Source organism: Gorilla gorilla, chromosome 2 (genome assembly GCF_029281585.2).
Source record: "Gorilla gorilla gorilla isolate KB3781 chromosome 2, NHGRI_mGorGor1-v2.1_pri, whole genome shotgun sequence".
NCBI lineage: Eukaryota > Metazoa > Chordata > Mammalia > Primates > Hominidae > Gorilla > Gorilla gorilla.
The window spans coordinates 109124870-109149601 of NC_086017.1; the positions used below are offsets into that span (position 1 = coordinate 109124870).

Here is a 24732-nt window from a genome sequence, read left to right on the forward strand (position 1 = left end):
CACTTGCTATAATGGTATGGTATTTACCACATCTACTAAAGTACCTTCTACATGAGACTTATTTGAGGGCAATAGATAATGGTAACATCATGATATCCCCTTTATCCTTCTAGGTAGTTTGCACAGCAGCCTAGACCTGTTGCAGAGCCTTCTTGTATTCTGAGCCTCAATCAAACCAGCAACTTGTTGGGTTATTGGTTAAATGGGCCAGAATAACACACTCCAATTAGGAACATGTTGTCTCCAAAATTCAAAGAACCTATTAAGGCTTTATGCCTCTTTCTAGCCTGCAGGATAGGTTCAATGGAACAACTTTTCCTTCACTTTAGAAGGGATAGCTCAACATGCCCCACACCACTGGATCCCTAGAAATTTCACTGAAATAGAAAGTCCCTGAATATTTGTGAAATTTATTTCCAACTCTCTGGCATGCAAATATATTACCAATAAGTCTTGAGTAGTTGCTATTTCTTGCTTAATAGGACAATCAGCATGTCATCAGAATAATCAGCACAATGTCATCAGTATATCATCAGTGGAATATCTCGGGGAAAAAAAAGAGGATCAAGTTCCCAAATATTTGCAACTCATATATCCGACAAAAGAATTGTATCCAGAATATACAGCAAGCTCTCAAAATCAATGAAAAGAAACCTAATAACCCAGTTTTATTAAATAAGCAACAGAAGAAACTTCACCAAAAATAATACAGATATGCCAAATAAGGTCATAAATACATGCTGGATCATTAGTCATCTTGGAAATGCAAATTAAAACCTCAATGAGATGCTATGAGCCACGTATTTAAATTAACAAAATTGAAAAGAAAAGATTATTTATACTGAAAACAATGATGCAGACTTTTGGTAGTAAAAACTGGGAAACAAGTTGGGAGATAATTACATAACATTTAAAGGGGTAGTCAATTTAAGTCAAATTTTGGTTGGGTGAATAGCTAACTCGGCACATCATATTGTTTACTCCATCTTTCTGCGGTGCAGTCACAATTACTTTGCTTCTATATAGGCAATTTTCTTCTGTATATTTTTTTCACTAGAAAAATTCTAAGAAAGTCAGATAATTGATTAATAAACCTACCAAAAGTTATGCCCTTTGCTTTCTCCCATCTTGCTGGTGGAGATTAAAGTTTTTAAAAAGTTAATGTGTAGGTAGTTACTTATCACTATTCAGATATCAAATCTAAATGCCAAAAATAAGGACATTTTTACTTTTCTGAATAAATGCTCATTGACAAATTTCTATGTTAATTCTCAAAAAGAAAATCTGAACGTATTACTACCACAATTACAATCTCTCAATAGTTTTCCTCCAAATTGAGATTAAAGAACAAAGTCTGTGACCTAGTCTCCAAACCCTGTGCAGTCCCACTCATACTGCTTCTTTGGCCACATTTGGCTCCTTCCTGCTTCTCTCTTTGATTGCCAGCCACATCTGTCATTTTTTGTTTCCCCAGTGATATAGGTTCTCTTATAATCTAGGCCCTCCAATGATAAATGTTATGTGGAAGGCAAGTGTCCATAGGCATCGCTCAGACAGGAAAACTGCTTTTTTTTTTTTCTTTCTTTCTTTCTTTTTGAGACAGGGTCTCACTGTGTAGCCCAGGCCATCTCGGTTCACTGCAACCTCCGCCTCCTGGATTCAAGCAATTCTTGTGTCTCAGCCTCTCAGGTAGCTGGAATTACAGGCAAGCTCCATCACACCCAGCTAATTTTTTCTTTTCTTTTTTTTTTTTTTTTTTTGAGATGGAGTTTCACTCTGGTTGCCCAGGCTGGAGTGCAATGGCACAATCTTGGCTCACCACAACTTCCGCCTCTCGGGTTCAATTGATTCTCCTGCCTCAGCCTCCCGAGTAGCTGGGATTACAGGCGTGCGCCACCATGCCCAGCTACTTTTTTGCATTTTTAGTAGAGACGGGGTTTCTCCATATTGGTCAGGCTTGTCTCGAGCTCCTGACCTCAGGTGATCCGCCCGCTTTGGCCTCTCAAAGTGCTGGAATTACAGGCGTGAGCCACCATGCCCCACCTTTTTTTTTTCTTTCTTTCTTTTTTTTTTTTTTTTGGTGTTTTTAGTAGGGGAGTTTCACCATGTTGGCCAGGCTAGTCTCATATGGTCTCAAATGATCCGTCCGCCTCGGCCTCCCAAAGTGCTGGGATTACAGGCGTGAGTCACCGCACAGGCCTAAACAAGATGACTCTTGAGCCCCACCTCAGAACTACTGAAACAGAATTTGCATTTTAACAATGTCCCCAGGAAATTCATAGGCATTGAAATTTGGGAAGCACAGATCTATGCCCGCTCCACAGAGGTCCTTTGTCTTTTATTTTCTTTGCTCCTCCCCCTAACTTTTGCCTAGAAAAATTTCTCCTCAGACTTTTGGGGAGCTAAGTATATCTGGGGAGCTAGGTATATTTAGGTAAATTTGGGGAGCTAGGTATATGTCTGGAATTTGAGCTGCAGTTTGCATGAGGAGGACAACTTGGTGTTTGCTTCTGAAAGGAATTTAGATCTTCGGTTTTATTAAAATCATGTTTTCATTAACTCAGATGAGACCATACTAACCAAAGAACTCAGAGCATCAAATTATGTAAGTAAACCAAAGTTTGTACAAATATGTCAGTAGTGTCATCTGTGGTTAAAAAAAAAAAGGCATAAAGTATAATTTCAATTCTTAAAACTAGAACTGTCTACAGTAACTTGATGTTTATGACTCTAAAGTCTGTAATCCCCTGTGGAACAATCTGAACTTTTCATACATGTCCAATCCTACAATGCCCAGTAGAACCCCTAACTTTGTCCTTAAGGGGATCCTCAAGCTCTCTTGGGACAATTTCAGTTCTCCGCTTTTTCCTGTTCTGGCAAAAGTGCACAGTTGTACAATTAGTTGACTTGGCGTTCAAGGAAAATTTATACACATGTTTCTTCAACTTGGGAAATAAAACCTCTGAAACGAATCAGCGTGCCACGATTGCTACTTATGTTTTTGTCATTTTAGTGCTATAATTGTGTTTATTTCTACTTTAGAAAACCTAACACCTTTAAAGGATCTCCACAATTTCCTCCAAGAAATGGGTAAGAGTAAAATAATTTCTATAGTATTTATTATTCTTTAGGTAGAAAGTTTAAAATTTGTTTAATAATAATTTAAGATTAGGTTTACAAGATGTCAGAATAGGTAGATATGAAAAATATTAGTGAATTATCTGCATACTTTTAAAAATTTTTTTGCATAATTTATTTTTACAATTAAAGTCTGTTCCCTACTTCTCTAGTAGTTAGAAAATAAAAATAATAATAAAGCCTCAACAAGCAAAATAGCTGTAATACTGATTTGCTCCCTTCAATGATGTTTTATTACCTTGTTAACCCAATTATAGTGACTTTATAAGGCAAGTTTTGGTGAACCAGAACAACTTAAAATTAAGTTTAAAGATTCAATTATAATGATCACTATATAAGATATCCTTTTGTTGATTCTGATAAAATAATCTATTTTTTAATTAAATACATATTATGATTAAAACTTTTAAGGTGTCACTTAATACTTAGTTTTTTACCCACTTTTGCAAATAATTTCATTATTTATATTTATTTATGTGCAGAAAATACATAAAAATGCAGAAAAATGTCCCACCAATGCTTGCTTTTTCCATATTTATGACTTAAAAAGTATCCACACACAAATAGAATTAGAGATTTTCAATTATTTTTCTATTGAGATTGCATGAATGGGGCCCAATTTGATTTAATTTAATTTAATTCAAAATTAAAATACATCTAAAAATCACTGAAATTATTGTTGTTGGCTATTTTTATAGCCTGTTTCAGGTTGCAGTCTTGGCTCAATATTATCTTGCTTAAAAAAAATTGTTGGAGAAGAAAGTGCTCTCAAGTAAAGCCAGCAGAATTCCTAAAGTCAGTTCTAACCACTAGAATAACAAAGACAAAATGACTTATATACGGAAAGAACTTTTAGACAGTGCTAGTGTATCTATGAATAATACAAAGTTTGTAAGTAAAATTTAAAATTGGATCTTGTTTTCATACAAAAAGACCATATGAAACTAAAGTTTGAATTTTGAGTAACAGTAAAGAAAAGATTCCTAGAATTCACATCTAATTCACATCTTTTAATGAACTTTAGGGTTAAAACATCTATTTACCTCCAATCCTCTGTGTTTCTCTGATACTTCCTCTCTTCCTATTCTTCGGCTTTCCAACACTCAGCTTTCCAGTTTCTTTTCTGCTTCTCTTGTCTTTTGTACATTCATTCATATATGCCTTTTTTGTTTTCTATTTTTCTCTTTTTTATTTTCTTTTCACTACCCAGATTTTCTTTTCCACTTCTCTGGTTCCTTTCCTCCTCTCCTTGCCTTCCTTTCTTCTCCTTGCTTTTGAAAACTTTTATTTAAAAGGCTTACAGAAAATGTCTATTTTTAAGTTCAGGGGTGCATGTGCAGGTTTGTTACATAGGTAAACTTGTGTCATTTGGGTTTGTTGTACAGATTATTTCATCACCCAGGTATTAAGCCTAGTACCCATTAGTTATTATATTTTTCCAGATCCTCTCCCTCCTCTAACCCTCCACCCTCTGACAGGCCCCAGTGTGTGTTGTTCTCCTCTATGTGTCCATGTGTTCTTATGATTTAGCTCCCACTTATAAGTGAGAATATGAAGTATTTGGTTTTTGGTTCCTGTGTTAGTTTACTAAGGATAATGGCCTCCAGTTCCATCCATGTCACTGCAAAGGACATGATCTCCTTCTTTTTTATGGCTGTATAGTATTCCATCATGTATATGTATCACATTTTCTTTATCCAGTCTATCATTGATGGACTGGATTCCGTCATTGATTCCATATCTTTGATATTGTGAACAGTGCGGCAGTGGACACACACAGGCATGTGTCTTTATAGTAGAACAATTTATATTCCTTTGGGTACATACCCAGTAATGAGATTGTTAGGTTGAATGGTATTTCTGTCTTTAGGTTTTTGAGGAATCACCACTGTGTCTTCAACAATGGTTGGACTAATTTATTTACATTTCTACAACAGTAGGCAAATGGCAAATGTTGTTCACGTTACTTGGAGTGCAGTGCTGTAGTTCATTCCCCTCATTTGTTGTGCCATTTGTTTCCCATTCACTTCTTATTTTTTTCTGACTTTAATTCTATCAGAAAATGCAAACTGCTCTCACTGAAGCCACTAAAAATCTCTAATTTCCACAATCAGTGATCTCTATTCATATTTAGTCCAACCAGAGCATTTCTTCTGGCATTTTGCCCTGTACTTTATCCTTCTTGAGTATATTTCCTCTCTTTATGTCTACAACATTCAGCTTTCCAGTTTCCCTCCTGCTTCTTTGATCACTCTGCTCAGTATTTTTTTCTGACATCGCCCTTGTCTCTTTGTTTGAGCCAGGACTCTTGGTTGCATTGGACAATGAGTTTATTGAATGGAAAGCTATCTAAAATAGAAATGCCAGGGAAATTGGAAGAATCAGCTGTAAAAATGGTCAGGAACAGAATGAAGTAAGACAGCCAGTCAACAGCCCAAATCATGGCCCAACGCTAGCTCAACAGAAGCTCCCATTGTCATGGTTGAAATTTCAGATGCCACAGCTCACACTGTCAGTTCCATTGTTGTGTGCAGATGCTTTTGTCAGGGTCTTGATATTGCTGCTTTGGCTGCTTTTGCATCAGACATTCTCTTTGATTGCTGTTCCTTTGTTTCCCACCTTCCAAATTCCAAATCTATGTTGGTGGGTTTGGCTGGCCAAACCTAGTCAAGTAGCCTCATTCTAGGTGCAAGAAGGATGGAAAAGTAAGTTTCTAGCTCTAGAATGGGTAGTATTCTCTCTCGGCCACCAAGATTCATGTGGTAGAAAAGAGGACCGGGGGCTGGCCATCTAATAAATGACATGTAAATTGGATACACTTTATAACCTGTTTAATGTAATTTAAATGTATTGCCTCTCTGATCCTCTTTTATGTTTGATACACTCTCCAATGCATAAGACATCTATAACTATGCCCTAAACTACCCCCAATGCCTCTCAATCATTATTTTTATTAAGTTCTAGTAGAGTCACATCTCTAAGTACACCTCACCTGGATGTTCAGTGAATGCTTCTTCCACATATCTGCCAACGAACCTGAGTTCTGAATCTCATTTTGAATCACCAAATGAGTCCTCTTTATTTCAGTGACTATTCTCTTCCCATCTAATATGTCATGGAGCCCTGTTGACTCTACATTCTGAATTCTTTTCAATCTATTTCTTTGTCTTCATCATCACTTCCTTATCACACATGAAGTAGGTACTTTGCCTGCATTTGAATCACATGAATAGCATTTTCTTAAAAATACATATTCCTAGACCTCATTCTTGAACTACAGAGTTTATTAGTAATCCCTCATGTCCTATATTTTGGTAAGAAAGTTCCCCAGACAATTCTGATATGTAATCTGGCTTGGGATTCCTTTGCAATAGAAACAGCTTCCGGATTAGTATCTCTGACTGCAGGTTCCCTTCCTTGCAGCCTATTTTCTATAACACCAATTATTTAACTTAAAATACATCTTACATGCCACTGTCTGTCTTAGAATTTTAAATTCCTGACTATTTCCTGAAGAATAAAGTTCAAAGTCCTTCACATGGCTTTTAACTCTTTTTGTGTTTCTGACCTTACAAAGATCTTTTCCCTTGACCTTGTTTCCATGTATCAGACACAGAAATTTTGTACCATCCTCCAGTGTCCACATAAATTAATCACATCTATAGAATGACTCTCTTTTTGCTTAAATATGTTTACTCATGCACATTCTATTATCAGGCAAAATTCACCCCCGATATTTCATGTAGGTTCTTTTCTATTTTCCCTAAATGTTGGCCAGTCTGAGAAATAAAGGGACAGAGTACAAAAGAGAGAAATTTTAAAGCTGGGTGTCCGAGGGAGACATCACATGTCAGCAGGTTCTGTGATGTCCCCTGAGCTGAGCCGTAAAACCAGCAAGATTTTATTAGTGATTTTCAAAAAGGGGAGGGAGTGTACGAACAGGGTGTGGGTCACAGAGATCACATGCTTCACAAGGTAATAAGATATCACAAGGTAAATGGAGGCAGGGGGAGATCACAGGACCACAGGACCAGGGCGAAATTAAAATTGCTAATGAAGTTTTGGGCACACATTATCATTGATAACATCAGGAGACAGGGTTTGAGAGCAGACAACCGGTCTGACCAAAATTTATTAGGTGGGAATTTCCTTGTCCTAATACGCCTGGGAGCACTATGGGAGATGGGGGCTTATTTCTTCCCACAGCTGCGACTGTAAAAGACAGCCGCCCCCCAAAGCGGCCATTTTAAAGGCCTCAGGGATGCATTCTCTTTCTCAGGGATGTTCCTTGCTGAGAAAAAGAATTCAGCGATATTTCCCCCATTTGCTTTTGAAAGAAGAGAAATATGGATGTGTTCCGCCCGGTTCACTGGCAGTCAGAGTTTAAGGTTATCTCTCTTGTTCCCTGAACATTGCTGTTATCCTGCTCTTTTTTCATGGTGCCCAGATTTCATATTGTTCAAACACACATGCTCTACAAACAATTTGTGCAGTTAACGCAATCATCACAGGGTCCTGAGGTGATATACATCCTCCTCAGCATTCGAAGATGATGGGATTAAGAGATTAAAGTAAAGACAGGCATAGGAAATCACAAGGGTATTGATTGGAGAAGTGATAAGTGTCCATGAAATCTTCACAATTTATGTTCAGAGATTGCAGTAAAGACAGGCATAAGAAATTATAAAAGTATTAATTTGAGGAACTAATAAATGTCCATGAAATCTTCACAATTAATGTTCTTCTACCATGGCTTCAGCTGGTCCCTCCATTCAGGGTCCCTGACTTCCCGCAACATTCTATAAACTCAAATAATTGCATTTTTCCACCTCTTCAGTTCCCCTACTATAGTTTTCGTCAGCACAGTGTAATAAATACATGAAGAGGACATTCTGATGAGTGTATGATTTTATTTTGACTCCTCTCCTCCAGTATTCACTTTATAAATTCTTATTGAATATTCTTTTTATATTTATTTCAGTTCACTCAGGGTACATCCAACGAGGACATGGATGACGAAAATGCAACATTGCTGACAGGGTTTGTTCTCACAGGACTTACATATCAATCAGAGTGGAAAATACCCCTGTTCCTGGCATTCTTGGTAATATATCTCATCACCATCATGGGGAATCTTGGTCTGATTGCTGTCATCTGGAAAGACTCACACCTTCATGTTCCAATGTACTTATTCCTTGGGAGTTTAGCCTTTGTGGATGCTTGGTTATCATCCTCAGTGACCCCTAAGATGCTGATCAGCTTTTTAGCTAAGAGTATGATTATTTCTGTCTCTGAATGCAAGATACAATTTTTTTCCTTTGGAATCAGTGGAACCACAGAATGTTTTCTCTTGGCAACAATGGCGTATGATCGCTATGTAGCCATATGCAAACCTTTACTTTATCCAGTCATTATGACCAATGGACTGTGTATCCGGCTATTAGTCTTGTCATTTATAGGTGGCTTTCTTCATGCCTTAATTCATGAAGGTATTTTATTCAGATTAACCTTCTGTAATTCCAACATAATACATCACTTTTACTGTGACATTATCCCATTGTTAAAGATTTCCTGTACTGACCCTTCTATTAATTTTTTAATGCTTTTTATTTTGTCTGGTTCAATACAGGTATTCACTATTTTGACTGTTCTTGTCTCTTATACATTTGTCCTCTTTACAATCTTAAAAAAAAAGTCTGCCAAAGACATAAGGAAAGCCTTTTCCACCTGTGGAGCCCATCTCTTATCTGTCTCTTTATACTATGGCCCCCTTCTCTTCATGTATGTGCGCCCTGCATCTCCACAAGCAGATGATCAAGATATGGTGGAGTCTCTATTTTGCACTGTCATAATTCCTTTCTTAAATCCCATTATCTACAGCCTGAGAAATAAGCAAGTCATAGATTCACTGACAAAAGCATTAAAAGGAAATGTTTAGATCTCATACTGGAATGTATTCTCTATTTAAAGTCACATAATCATGCAGGCTAGATGTCAGTATATGTTAGTGTATGTTTAAAGTTTTTTGCAGTTACAATTGTCCTAACTTTTTACGACTCAAGTCATTAGTATCTAATGAATTCTTTAAGATATTTGTATATATTATTGAAAAGCATACAAGAAAATTTTGTCAACTGTTCATGACATACTAGATTAGAGCAGAAAAAAATAAAAACATTTTACAGGTTTCTTGCTCTTTAATGTGGCTTTATAAACGGATCAGGTGCTACAATAGTAGATCCTTTAATAACAACTTGAGTATGATGTCTTTGTTACTAATCCAGGTTTATAAACTGGAGATTCATAGCACAATTCCTCCATAGAACAAGTCTGTGTTTGCATGAACCCAAACAAATCTCATGAATTCAGCTAACCATCACAAAGTGTTTTATTCCACTTTATTGGGAAATGGTTAATTTCTTCTCTTGTAGAGATTCAATTCACATATCATAGACAGAAATGAACAGAAATAGGAAACTATGAGAGGATTCTCTTAGTTCAGTGTGCTTCTGTGAGTGAGGAGAGTCCAGTTGCTTCTCCCTGTTTGTGATGCCTTCTAAGAACATTTCCAGCTGTGTTTGTATGTTTGTTGGCAGTCTGAAAACCTTTACTAATTCGGAAAGCTAACACATTAGACTTAATAATTAAGTTGAGTGCAGAGAAAAAAAAAAAACAGAAGCGGTAGAATAAGAATTAAATGGTCTAAATTTTCCCTGAATTAAAAAGAAAGGAACCTTGTAAGATCAAGAAATCAGTGATATTTATAGGTTATATTACAAGGAATATACTGTAATTATATTACATGTAATTATAATGTAATTATATTGTAATGTAATTGTAATGTAATTATATTCCTTAACAATGAGCGACTTTATGCCTTTGCAGGGACATGGATGGAGCTGGAGGCCATTATCCTTAGCAAACTAACACAGGAAGAGAAAAACAAATAACACATGTTCTCACTTAGATGTGGGGACTGAATGATGAGAACTTTATATTATAAAAGTATAGCTAGGCCAGCCTGGGCAACATAGGAAGACCCCATCTCTAAAACAAAAACTTAAAACTAGCCAGGCATGGTTGTGTGCACCTGTGGTCTCAGCAAGTTGGGAGGCTGAGGCAGGAGGATCCCTTGAGTCCAGAAGGTGGAGGCTGCAGTGAGCTATGATCATGCCACTGCACTCCAGCCTGGGCAACAGAGTGAGACACTGTTTCAGGAAAAAAAGCACAGATAAAGTTATTATATATTTTGTCATACTGCACAGAGGTTAATAGAAAAGACATGAAAATGAGCAAGAGTTTGGATATTCTGTTGCTGAAAGGTCCTTGATAGCTTTCCTCAAACTCAGTGTTCTTTAAATATAATGAGTGATTCATCTTTAGGTCATCCTTGCCCTTATTCTCTTCACACTTGAAATTCTGTAAGTTCACGCTGGTACCACTCAGGTTCCCACCCCAAAACATACTCAGCTGTGTGTTTTGCAAAACTCAAGTTTCTTATCTTTTTCATCTAGCTCTTACTGTCTTACCTTCTAAGCACTGTAGCCAGATAATTTTTCATAAACAAGACTCTCATTGAATCATATTCCTCTTCAATAACCTTTAATGGATTGTCACTGCTACCAGATTATATGCGTATAAGATATATGTTCCTAGAGCTGAATAAAGTCGTGTACCGCATAATGACATTTTGATTGCCTATGGGATGGTGGTGCCATAAGATTACAAAGGAGCTGAAAAATTCCTATCACCTAGTGACATCATAGCCATCATTATGTCACAGTAGAACACATTAATCATGTGTTTGTGGTGATGCTGGTGTATACAAATCTGCACTGTCAGTCATATAAATGTATGGCTCATATATTTATGTACCGTCCATAATAATACTTGATAGTGACAATAAGCAACTGTTAGTGGTTTATATATTTATTATGCTATTAATCATTATTTTAGAGTATATGCCTTCTAATTATATAAAAAAGTTAACTATAAAACAGTCTCAGGCAGGTCCTCCAGGATATATTCCAGAAGAAGGCATCGTTGTCATAGGAGATGAGAGGTACATACATGTTATTTCCCCTAAAGACCTTCCAGTGGCACAAGATGTGGAGGTGGAAGACAGTGATATTCATGATCTCGACCCTAACTAGGCCTAACCTAATGTGTGTGTTTGTGTCTTAGTTTTTAATAAAACATTTTAAAAATAAAAAATTTAATAAAAATTCTAAAAATAGAAAAAAGCTTATAGAATAGAATTTAAAGAAAAATATTGTCATATAGCTGTACAACGTTTGCCTTTTAAGCTAAGTACTATTACAAAAAAGTCAGAAAGTTTTAAAAAGTTTAAAAATTTATAAGGCAAAAACATTACAGTAAGCTCAGTTAATTTAATTTTGAAGAAAGAAAAATGTTGAAATAAATTTAAGGTAGCCTACATGTACAGTGTTTATAAAATAAAGTCCACAGTAGTGGACAGAAATGTCCCAGGCCTTCACATTCACTCATCACTTACTCACTCACCTAGAACTACTTCCAATCCTGCAAGCTCCATTTACGGTAAGTTGTATAATTTTTAAACTTTTATGTCGTTTTTTTACTCTACTTTTTATATGTGTGGATGTATTTAGATATACGAATCCTTACCATTGTATTACAATTGCCTACAGTACTCAGTATAGTAACATGATGTACAGGTTTGTAGCCCAGGAGCAATAGGTGATACCGTATAGCCTAGGTGTGTGGGCAATACCATCTAGATTTTTTGTAAGTACACTCTAGGATGTTTTCACAATGACAAAATCACTTACTTCTTGCAAGAACACTATAGGATGTAATCATAATGACAAATTTCTCAGAACATATTCCCATCATGAAGCGATGCATGACTGCATGTAACTATCCATATGCTTAATTGTTAATTTGTATGTACAGATTTTGTGATATACATATAGATACACATACACATAAAAATATATAAATATAAAATATAAATAAATAAGTGTGATATACAGTCATCCTTCTGAATCCCTGGGGCTTCTGGATCTTTTGGGGATCTAGCACTGCCCTCGGATACCAAAATTTATGGATGCTCAAGTCGCTAATATCAAATGGTATAGCATTTTGCATATAACCTCTGCAAATCCTCCTATGTACTTTAAATCATATCTAGATTACTTAAAATGCCTAATACAATGTTGAAGGCAGCCAGCCCCTCCACACCTGTGGGTATTTCTCGTCAGATGGGGGTGAGAGACTAAGAAAAGAAATAAGACACAGAGACAAAGTATAGAGAAAGAACAGTGGGCCCGGGGGACCGGCGCTCAGCATACGGAGGACCAGCACCAGCATCGGTCTCTGAGTTCGCTCAGTATTTATTGATTACTATTTTCACTATCTCAGCAAGGGGAAAGTGGCAGGAGAACAGGGTGAAAGTGGGGAGAAGGTCATCAAGAAAACATGTGAGCAAAGGAATCTGTGTCACAAGTTCAAGGGAAGGTACTATGCCTGGATGTGCACGTAGGCCAGATTTGTGCTTTTCTCCACCCAAACATCTCAGTGTAGTAAAGAATAACAGAGCAGCATTGCCACCAGCATGTCTCACCTCCAGCCACAGAGTGGTTTTCTCCTACCTCAGAATAGAACAAATCGTACAATCAGTTTTATACTGAAACATTCCATTCCCAGGGGCATGCAGGAGACAGAGGCCTTCCTCTTATCTCAACCGCAAGAGGCCTTCCTTTTTTACTAATCCTGTGTCGGGATGAGGGTGTCGGGCTGAGGGATGGTCAGGTGTTTCCCATCCCACGAGGCCATATCTCAGGCTATCTTCGTGGGGAGAAACCTTGGACAATACCCGGCTTTCCTGGGCAGAGGTCCCCGTGGCTTTCCGCAGTGCATTGTGCCCCTGGTTAATTGAGAATGGAGAATGGTGATGACTTTTACCAAGCATACTGCCTGTAAACATACTATTAACAAGGCAAATCCTGCACAGCCCTAGGTCCCTTAAACCTTGATTCCATACAATACATGTTTCTGTGACACAAGGTTGGGGGTAAAGTTACAGATTAACAGCATCTCAATGCAAAACAATTGTTCAGGGTACAGATCAAAATGGAGTTTCTTATGTCTTCCTTTTCTACATAGACACAGTAATAGTCTGATCTCTCTTTCTTTTCCCTACACAATGTAATCACTAAGTAAATAGTTGTTATGCTGTATTGTTTAGCAAATAGTGACCAAAACCAACAGTCTCTACATATTTAGTAAAGATGCAATTATTTTTTCTTGAATAGTTTTGATCCACAATTGCTTGAATCCACAAATGCAAAACCAACAGATATAGAGAGCCAACTATATGTGCTTGTCTTTGTGTGTGTGTGTGTGTTTATAGATGATAGATAGATCTTTGTCACACTGCATTTGCTCACCCTGACATTGAGTTCATTTCCAATGAAACCTTGGTTTAACTGGAGTCTCCTCTACAGTTGTCCTAATGGAATCTGTGTTGTAGCCAACATCAGTTACTGAGAGACTTCTGGACATACTTTAGTCTCTCAGGTACATGCTTTTTCTCAGATAGGTCCAACCACAGAGAAACTTTCCTCCCTTGACTGCGTCCATCCTCATTTACAATTGAAATGGCACTCTTTCTTCAAGATCTATCTCAAATGTTCCTACTAACTCATTTGAAATATTTAGCAATTTTTTTCTTCTTTTAAGGCCAAAATTATCCTTGCATAGTATTTATTTTTGGCCCAAAGGATCTTGTAGATTACAATATATAGTCTAACTACTCTTTCTGTATTTTGCAGTGTTTAGACAGTGGCTTATTCACATAAGGGCCTAAATAAGCATTTATGAAATATTTGTGAAATTAAAATGAAACTGACAGCACAAATTCCTAGAATGCAGCAAGAGTGCATCAGTCTTTTTTAACCTTGATAGGAGCCCAAGGAGATTACTGAGCCTGGGATGTCTGCTGCAGGCAACTTGCCTTATGTTTCCTTCATGACAAATGAAAATATTATACAGCTAAATAAATTATTTATATTCTTATTACTAGGATTGGTTTCTGGGATAGAGTAGGAGAAAGTATCAAGGGGAAGCTATTCAGTTAGATGTTTGGTATAAAGGATAAAAATATATAAATATTTAAAATAAATATTATTCTACATTTGTGGACATCCACTTAACAAAATCATCTACCCTCTTTTTGTTCTCCCAAGAAATCCCACCAAACTCCAAGAAACAGAGTGAATATGGAACACTTCAACTGCTATTACTCCTTCCCTTAGAGAATCCATGTTACTACATGTGTCTGTAGCTTTTCTAAAAATTTTTATTGCTATGTAATATTTTCAATGTACTGATGGTTTCCTGTGAATTATCTGTCTTTTTGGTGGTTTGTTCATTGTTATAACCCAAAGATTAGATTGGTAATGTGAGCATCTGATGTCCACTTTTTTTTTTTTTTTTTTTTTGCCATTTTAAAGGTCTAGTTCCCTGATTGGCCTTTTTCTTCAATGAAAAGGTGGACATCAAGCTTTGAGCATGTGGCAATGTGTGTAGCAGGTTAAGTCATACTTCATGTTGGATGAGTACGAAAGAGGTCCTCTCAGAAACTCAGACTTCTTCTGAAGCCTTTTTCTTGCGTATGTCTAGTCTACAGGTACTTGTTCTCTGGTTTGTCCTTGAATATAATTCCAACTATTTTATGTCTTCCCGACACAAATTATTTCTTTATAGATATAATATTTTTGTCATTTTTGTCATTTCAAGAGATGTTAGGAAAGAGTTAAAATATACATGTGTTATAAGCTATACTCCAAGTCTGAAGATCTGAGAACCAGGAGTGCTGAGGGCAGGAGAAAATCAATGTGCCAGCTCAGTCAGCCAGAGAGCAAATTTGACCTGCCCCTGTCTTTTTATGCCACTCAGGCCCTAAATCAATTGACTGATGCCCTCCCACACTGAGGAGAGCCATCTGCTTTACTCAGTCCACCAATTCAAATGCAAGTATCTGCTAGAAATACCCTCACAGACACACACAGAAATAAGGTTTAACAAGATATCTGGGCATCTCTGGCTTTGTCAAGCTGACGCATAAAATCATCCCCTGCCCACCACTTGTCAATGCAACTTCCACAGGATTGGAGGTAAAGATCTTTGTTAATATTTACTCTTTCCTTTAATATCTGGGAACTAAAATATTATGATGCAAAATTAACAATAGTTAAAAACTGTGATATAAAGTCAATACATCTTATGTTACATGATGAAATAATCGAAGAAAGAAAACAAGGACTTTTACTATACACACACGCAAACACAAATGCGTTCAAAACAAACAGAAAATACTCATGCCAATTACATTCTTTATTTCTGTAACTGTTCATGTGGTCAAAGCTGGTATATATAACCTTCTTCCATTACCCATACTTTATTCTAATTGCTTTTAGTAAGCACTTCTGTTGGACATGGTTCTTCACCTGGTATAGTGACCCAAATCTCAACCACCCAAGCCAGCACAGTTACTTCTTTTTTTTGCTAGGGAATTCAGAGAAATGATGAACCTAAAGTGGCCAGGTGGTGGTATGAACTTTCACTTTGGTGGAATCGTTCTGTCTCCTAGTGGAACATTCCTTCCTCTGGAACTAAGACCTCTAGGCCAGGAGAAAAATAAGGTCAGGGGACCAGAAGCAAAAATTTTGCTAACAAGATCATTAGGGCTAATAGTGAGTGGCCCACTCTCATTTTCACCAGTTCCTTTCCTGGGCCCAAGCATCCTATGACAGAAACAGTGCCATATATAGGATTCTAATTCAGAGCATGTACAGTGTTTTGGAAAACTTTGTCCCAGCCCTATCAGGTACTGCCACATCTCTGATGTGACAATACCATGCTGTTACTGGGTCTTCAAAAAGCCATTTACTTTTTTCATCAAATTAGTGGCTTTGGGATAGTAGAGAACATGGCAGGCCTAGTGTATTCCAAGAGAATGGGTTCAGTGTTTCACCTTTTTGCTGTGAAGTGAGTTCCTTGATCAAAAGCAATGCTATGTGAAATACCGTGAGGTGTGTAAGTACTCTGTAAGTCCAAGGGCAGTGGTTTTGACAAAAGCATTGGTGTATGGGAGGCAAATGTGTATCCAAAGCAAGTAGCTTTTTTTTTTTTTTTTTTGAGACAGAGTTTCACTCTTGTTGCCCAGGCTGGAGTGCAATGGCGCAATCTTGGCTCACCGCAACCTCCGCCTACCGGGTTCAAGCGATTCTCCTGCCTCAGCCTCCTGCATAACTGGGATTACAGGCATGTGCCACCATGCCCAGCTAATTTTGTATTTTTAGTAGAGACGGGATTTCTCCATGTTGGTCAGGCTGGTCTTGAACTCCCGACCTCAGGTAGTCCATTGCCCTTGGCCTCCCAAAGTGTTGGGATTACAGGCGTGAGCCACCGTGCCCAGCCACAAGTAGTTTTTTAGTAACAACAAAACACTGACTCTTCCTTTTTGGGAGTGGTCTAATGTAGCTGGCTGATCATCCTGGTGAATGGTGACAAATTGATGACTCTGTTGCTATCCATTGTTAGGAAATTAGGCACTCAGCAGTGACCATGTCCAGTACAAACTTGGTGAGTGAAAGTCCATGTTTCTGAGACTTTGTCTATCCTCCATTCCTGCCACCATGGCCACTGTGTTCATGAGTCAATTGAGTGTTGATGGGGGTGGATGGAGAAAGTGGATTTCTCATGTCCACAGAATACATCATTCTATCCATATGATTACTGTCCTTCTCTGTTGGGGTCATCCTTTGGTTGGAATTCACATAGCATACAAATATTTATACATTTTTTGCCAATTCAGAGATGTCTATCCACATACCTCTTTCCCAAATTTCCTTGTTACCAAATTTCCAATTATTTCTCTCCCATGTTCCTGAGCATCCAACCAAACCATTGGCCACATCCCACAAGCCAATATATAATCACAAGTCTTACTATTTCTCCTTCCAAGAAAAGTAAGTGACCAAGTGCACCACTCTAAGTTCTGCACACTGAGAGGATTTCCCTTCATCACTCTCTTTCAGACATGTCCTAGAAAGGGTGTCCAGTGATGCAGCTGTGCACTTTCTGGGGAGTCTGCATATCCTATAGAAACGTCTGTATCTAGGCTCCAGTCTTCTCTTCCTCTTTCAAATGCTCACAGAGAACAACTCAGGAGTCCATTGGTACAAGCCAAGAGAGAAAAGGCAGTGTAGCAGAAGTGGTGACCATGTGCATTTGGGCCATTTTTTATGTAATACACTTTTATCCTCAGAGCCTGCTTAGACCCAATCATGTATATATCACTGCTATTTGACGTTAGAGTGTTGCTGTGTATACTAAATTTTACAGCTTATTGGGTCAGAAAACACTCCGTTCATGATTTGCAGCTCATGTCACATAGTAAATTGGTGGTCCATAGTTAAGTGTTCAGTCTCTACTAATGCCCAGCCAGTAGCAGAACAAGAGCTGTTTCTCAAAAGAAAAATAGTTATCTATGAAGGATGGCAAGGTTTTGCTTCAAAATTCAAAGGGCTTGTGCTGTGATTCATCAGTAGAGGCATGTCAACGTCTCCAGACAGCATCCCTTTATGCCTCTCACCCTTCCAGTACCATTAGATCTGTGGGATCACATGGCTCAAGAGGCAGAGCATCTCCCACAGCAGCCCAGACCTATTATACAGCCTTTCCTTTTTCGTACCTTTTTCAAAACTAACAGCTTTTCAGGTCACTAGGTAAGTGGAATAAAGTAATACAACCAAAAGGGCAATATGTTAATTCTAGAATCCAAAAGGGCCCAGTAGAATATGTTTCTCTCATTTGATTGTAGGAAGAGCCAGATTTCACTTGAAAAGGGATATCATCATATGTTTCACACCACTGGAGCCCTGGAAATTTTACCAAGGTAGAAGTCTCCTGATTTTTGTCAGATTAATTTCCCATCCTTTGTTACACAAATGTCTAACCAATAAGTCCAGAGTAGCCACTATTCTTACTCATTAGGTACAATCAGCATAATGTCATCAGTGTAATGAATCAGTGTGATACCTTGTTGTTGAAGATAGGCAATCATGAAGAAATATTTACACATTCCATATCTGTAAAAAGACTTGTATCCAGAATATATGAAGAATTCTCAAAACTAAATAATAAATAATTTAATTGAAATATAAACAAAAGGATTATGCAGACACTTCACCAATTAAAACAAACAGATGTCAAATAAGGACAGAAAAGGATACTCACAATCATTAGTTACCAGGGAAATGCAAATTAAAACCACAATGAGATGCCATGACCCAATCATTTGAAAGACCAAAATTGAAAAGACTACCTATTGTCAGTGCAGAACTATAGTGCTTTTGTCCTCACAGATAGGCAACAAAATGAGTTAGGAGGTAATCATACAAAATTTAAGAGGGCAATACATTTAAGTCAAGTTTTGGTCATGTTAAAAGCTACCTCTGCACATCACGCTGCTTACTCCACACTTCCGCAGAGGTTTCACACTGACTCCTCTTTATTATTTTCTTCTGCTTCTTTGTCTTTCACTAGCAAAATCTTAAGAAAGGAGGATAATTGATTAATGAGTCTACCATAAAACATGCCCTATGCTTTCTCCCAGTGTCTTGCCAGCCATAACCCAAGTTTAGATTGAACATTTTTTATTGTAGAGATAGTTACATAGCATTATTCATTTATAAAGTCTAAATGTCACAAATGAGTAAACTGTTTTATTTTTCTAAGTGAATGTTTGCTGAATACTTTGTTAAAGATAAAAATGCAAATCTAAACATGTTACCACTACACTTACAATTTCTCCATAGTTTTCCTTTCTTCGTGTAAAGAACAAAGTCCCTGACCTAGCTCCCAAGAGCTATGCAGGCCCATTCATACCACCTCCCTGGCCTCATCTGGCTCCTCCCTGCTTCTCTCTCTGATTGTCAGCCACATTTATAATTTTTTGTTTCTCAATGATCTAGCCTCTCTGATAATCTAAGTCCTCAATGATGAAGGCCCTGTGGACAGCAGGCATCACTTTGTTAGACAAGAAGATTCTGAGCCCCACGCCAGAACTACTGAAACCAAATATGCATTTTAACAAGATCTCCAAAATATGTACGGACATTGAAATTTGGGGAACAGAGACCTAGGCCACCTCCCACTGTGGTCTTTGTTTTCTCTTTCTCTTTGATCTTTGCTAATAAGATTTTTCATCAGATTTCAACTCAAAGTTGGGAACTAGTGATATGTCTGGAATTTAATTTGCAGTTTTCATGAGGACACTTTCATTTGGAGTTGGCTCCTGAGGGTAATCTAGACTTTCAGCCTTATTAAAATCATGATTTGATTAACTCAGACAAGACTGCCTAATCAAAGATCACAGGGAAAGGAATATTACATATAATCTGAGGTTTATATAAACATGTGAGAAGTGTCATCTATAGTAGAAAATAGTGGCACAAAGTGCAATTTCAGTTTCAGTTGTTAAACTAGACCTGTATACAATGACTTGATGTTTATGGTTTCAAAGTCTATAATGCCCTGTGGGACAGCCTAGACTTCTTATACACATTCAAATCTATAATGCCCAGTAATACATCCTAACTTGCCCTAAAGGGAACCCTTGGGTGCTATTAGAGGAGTTTCAGTTCTCTACTCCTCCCTCTTCTGTCAAAAGCACATGGTAGTACATGCAATTGGTTGACCCCTCCACTTAAAGCAAATTTATATAAATGACATTTTTCTGAATGTGGGAAATGAAGCCTCCATAGCAAATTTATGTACAAAGAATTGCTACCTGTGTTATTGTCATTCCTGTGCTGTTGTATTTTTTTCTACTTTAGAAAACCTAATACTTTTAAAGGATTTTGACCATTTCTTTCAAGATATGGGTAAGACAGAAATGATTTATACAATATTTGTTATTCTTTACATATAAGATTGAAAATGCTGTTTAATTTATAGTAAATTTAGATTGGGTTTACAAGATGCCAAAATAGCCAGATGTAAGACGTCAAAGCTATTAGTGAATTATCTATTTTATTTTCATGAACTAAAATCTGAATATGCAAAATAGCTGCAAAGGTAAATTAATTTCTCTAATTATATTTTCTCACCTGTTACTTTCACTATAATGACTTTTTAAGAGATGTTGTGGTGAACTAGAACTTTAAACAATTTAAAACTGGGTTTAAAGACTTGGGTCCTAATGCTTCTTATATGGAAACCTTTCTGATAACTTTATAAAAAGACTCATTCTGTATCATAAACCATAACTCTGGTTAACACTTTTAGCTAAGTCATTTAAATATTAACTCTTCTATCCTTCCATCCACTTCTTTCTATTATTTTATTGATTATTTAATATATAGTGGAAAATATGCAGAAAATACACCTTCACTACTCTAATACTATTTCCAGTATTTATAACATAATAAGTAACCCCAAACAAAATGAATTAAAGAATTCTCAATTATCTACTGATTTGGGATTATACAGAGGAAAACCTATTCCAAATAAAAATACGTTTAGCAACTGGAATTATCAGCACTGCTTATTATATCCTGAGTAAGATTCAAGGCTTTGGCTCAACTTTCTTTTGCTAATAAAAATGGGGGAGAAAAAGTTACTTTCAAGTAAAACCAGCAGAATTACTAGAAAAAGTCTGTTTTAATAACTAATCACAATGATAACCTTTTAAATATGGAAAGAACTTTCAGATAATGCTAATATATTAATAAACAACTTGAAGTTTGTAAAGTAAAACTTAAAGTCAGATTTCCCTTTCAAACACAAATTCTGCTCAGAAAATGAACTTTGAAATTTGAATTAAGAGAGAAGAAAAGATTCCCAGAATTGACACTTTAACACCAAAGTTAGTGATACAGGAGCTAAAAAGAAATTATTTAGGCAGACAGTGAGGGTAAAGGAGTCCTGGGTAAGGCTTCCCTTTTAATAAAAAGCAGCCCCCAAATCATTTCTTTTCTAACAAAGAGCAGCCTGAAATATCAAGCTGCAAACATAGATAAGCAACCTGGAAGCTTGCATAGATAAATGCTGGCAGCTGTGCCGATAGAATAGGCTACCTGGGAGCCAGGCATGTTCAACATGGAGGCGCCATCTTCCGTTTTCTTTGCTTTTCTTTGTCACCACGTGTGCAGTCAGGGAGTAGGCAACGTGGTGCCAGCCAGGTAGAGAACTTATATACATAGTAAAAGATTAGGGTGGGGCGGCCAGCTTCTTAGCGGGCTATCCAAACAGCACACCTGGCCTGACCAATCTCTCGTGCCCTATGTAAATCAGACGCTGCCTCCTCAAGCTCCTCTACAAAACCCTGTGCACTTAACCATGAAACTGGCAACCCATTTTTCTCCGGGACCCCTCTCTGCGCAGACAGCTCTTCTCTTTCTTTTGCTTTTAAACTTCTGCTCTTAATTTCACTCTGGTGTGTCCGCGTCCTTGTTTTCCTTGGCATGAGGCAACGAACCTCAGATATTACCCCAGACAAACAATGCCGCTTCATTAGGATAAATATTTATCTTAAAGCCTTTGAGCCTTTCCATTTTTTTCCACTTCAGTCTTTCTCTGGTACTTCCCCTCTCCTTCTCTGGCTTGTCTTTCCTGCACTTTTCCATTTACGACCCCATAATTCTCTGCTTATTTCTCTGTTCTCCATCTTGTTTTCTTTTCACCTACCCAAATTCTCTTTCCACTTTTCTGTCCCCTTTCTCCTTTAAATGTATTCCTCTCCTCTCTTCCTTTGAAAACTTTTATTAAATTGTTCTATGGGAAATTCTTTTTTACATTTGTCTATGGGCAGTAAAAACATGCCAACCATTCTTCACATTTCATGGAGCTTTCTGTAGCATTTTCCATTGTTTCCCATTTATTTTGAATTACTCTCTGACCTTAACTCTGACGCAAGTGCTCTACTAACATCACTAAAAATCTTTTAATTTTCACACTCAAAGATCTCTTCTCACTCCTTGTCTTGCTGTAGCATTTTTTTTGGCATTTAGCCCTGTACTATATTTTGTCTTTCTTTAATATCCTTCCCTCTTTATGTCTACAACTCTCAGCTTTCCAGTTTCCCTCCTGCTTCTCTGATCACTTCCTTCAGTATCTTTTTCTGGTCTCTTTGTTGTCTCTCTTTTGTTTGAGCCAGGATTCTCAGTTACAACAGGAAGTAAGCTAATTACATGGAAATCTGTCTAAAATAGAAATGCTAAGGAAGTTGGAGGATCAGCTGGAAAAACAGGCAGAAACAGAAGGAAGCAAGACAGCCAGTCAACAGCTAAAGCCACGTTCCAACACTAGCTGATGAGGGCTGTTCTTACTGCTGCTGAACTTGGTTGCCACAGCCTCCACTGCTGATGCCACTGTTGCCAAAGTCAAGGATGCATTAGCTAGAGTCTTGTCATTGCTGCCTTTGCTACCAAATTCTCTTTTGTTCCTGTACCTTTATCTTCCCTCTCCAAATTGCAAAACTATGGAGGGTTGGTTTTTAAACCATCTTTGCAGTGATTATAACAGTAAGAAAATTATGGCAGTAAAAGAGATCTATCTAACCCACCTCCCATTATGCCTTTCCCTTAATTATTCCTGGGATTTTGGGCTGAACTAACTTTGACAGACATTTAGTTAATAGTTTAAATGATAATAGGCCTTCCCCAAAACTCAACAACCTTTGTAAAGCTAATGAAAGGCCCTCAGGTTGGGGGAGGAGAGGAATCAATTCTGCTAAGGTATAGACATAAATGATTGCCAACCATTCCTGCAAATAATACCAGTATTGTAGATTGGCCTTTTGAGATATCTTTTCAGGTTTTTTTGCATGTCTGACACCCATGGCTCCACCTGGACCCACCAACCCATCTCCTGTGGCCCCACTCAGAGTGATTCAATGCACAGGAGGACAGCTTCAAACCCCTACGATTTCATCTCTGACCCAACACATCAGCAGTAAGCACCCATTACCTGGCCACCCCCACTCCTTCCCCCAAACTGCCACTGAAAAACCCCTAACTACAGGCCTTTGGGGAGATTCATCTGGGTACTAACTTTGTCTCCCACGTGGTGTAGCTGGCCTGATGTCTATTAAACTCTTCCTTTACTGCAATGCCATCATCTCTGTGAATTGATTTTGTTTGTGCAGCAAGCAGGAAGAACCCCTCTGGCAGTTACAATTTGACTGGCTAAACTCAGATCAAGTGTTTCACTCTAGGTGCAAGATAAATGTGAAAGTGTGTTTCTACCTCTCTGGTTTCTAGAATGGGTGGTAACTTCTTCCCACCACCAAGACATATGTAGACGAAAAGGGGATGGCTAATAATTCTAATAAATGAGGCATATACATATTATCACCTCTGTAATACAACTTCCTTGAGTGTTTCCTTCCTCTTTGTGTACTCTCCAATTGCTAGGTCTTCCATAATGATGCCTTCATCTACTCCAAACCAAGTCATTATTTCTAGTAAGTTCCAGTAAATTCATACTACTAAGTTCATCTGACCTGGATATTCAGATGATTCTCTGTTTGAAATGCTTGTTCCCGTGCCATAAAGAAATAGCACTTGAACATAAATTTAATTTATTTAGTAAGGTCATTTTTACTTTCTGCAGAAACAAACGGTACACTCACCAGCAGTTCTGCCACAAGAGTACACCAAACAAAGGAGATGCATCCTGACGCATCCACCCTAGTGCTGTGTCAGGTTTCTGTGGGCTGGAACAGGACCTCACATTCTGTATTTGTCCCGACTGGCTAGCAACTTAGAACTTTTTAAAAGGGGCAAAGGTAGAGGAGAACAAAGAAAGGAGGAAGACACTTGTGGAATGTTGAGAAAGGTAAAAACACTTTTAAATAAGCAAGAGGAACAGGCTATGACCTAACGCTTGCTTGGACCAGTATAAGTATGCCAGGGCAAATATTTAGGCTAAATTGTGGAAGCTAAGAACATAAAGTACGTTGATTTCTTTATTATGGCTAGCAGATATTTAAGAATGTTAGCACAGGTCTTTGAATACATTTTGCTTCTAAGAGAAGTTACTATTTATTCCTAATTAGACGGGGAGGAAAGTCTTTGAAGAGGAACCTCTGCTTTACTTTTTACATTCTCCTTCCACAAATTTGCCAACGCATCTGAGCTCTCAATCTGCGTTTTTGATGGCCATCTGCCCAGCCCATATAATTCCATTCTCCTTCATTGGTCACCCCCTACATATCCAAAATGTCATTAAGTCCTTATGACACTACATTTTAAATTCTTTTGAATCTATTGCCTTGTCCTCCTTATCACCCCCAAAGTCACATCATACAAGGACTAAGCACTTTGCATGCATTTGAGTCACTTGGGGAGCATGTTAAAAATGGAGACTTTTAGGCCTCCTTGTTGAACTACTATTTCTACAGTAATACCTTATAATCCATATTTTGCACAAAAAAAGGTACCCAGTTTATTCTGATATATAATCTTGTTTGAGACACATTGGACAATAGTAACTAAGTTTCCTTGTTAGTGTGCCTGATTCCAGTTTCCCTTTCCTGAAGGC

At 37.6% G+C, this 24732-nt stretch overlaps 2 protein-coding genes across 2 annotated transcripts in view; both read left to right on the forward strand.

The window, feature by feature from the left end:
• The window catches only part of LOC109026182 (olfactory receptor 5H14-like), a 229512-nt gene that overhangs the window by 69194 nt on the left and 135586 nt on the right, over positions 1-24732 (forward strand). The gene's annotated exons all lie outside the window — the stretch shown is intronic.
• Positions 8112-9589, forward strand: LOC134758073 (olfactory receptor 5H8). Its single transcript, XM_063703948.1, has one exon. The coding sequence runs from the start codon at positions 8147-8149 to the stop codon at positions 9074-9076; it is 930 nt and encodes a 309-aa protein (XP_063560018.1). The 5' UTR covers positions 8112-8146; the 3' UTR covers positions 9077-9589.

What these genes read in the sequence shown, in the direction of transcription:
- LOC134758073 (XM_063703948.1), top strand. Translation starts at nt 8,147, where the DNA reads ATGGATGACGAAAATGCAACATTGCTGACAGGGTTTGTTCTCACAGGA.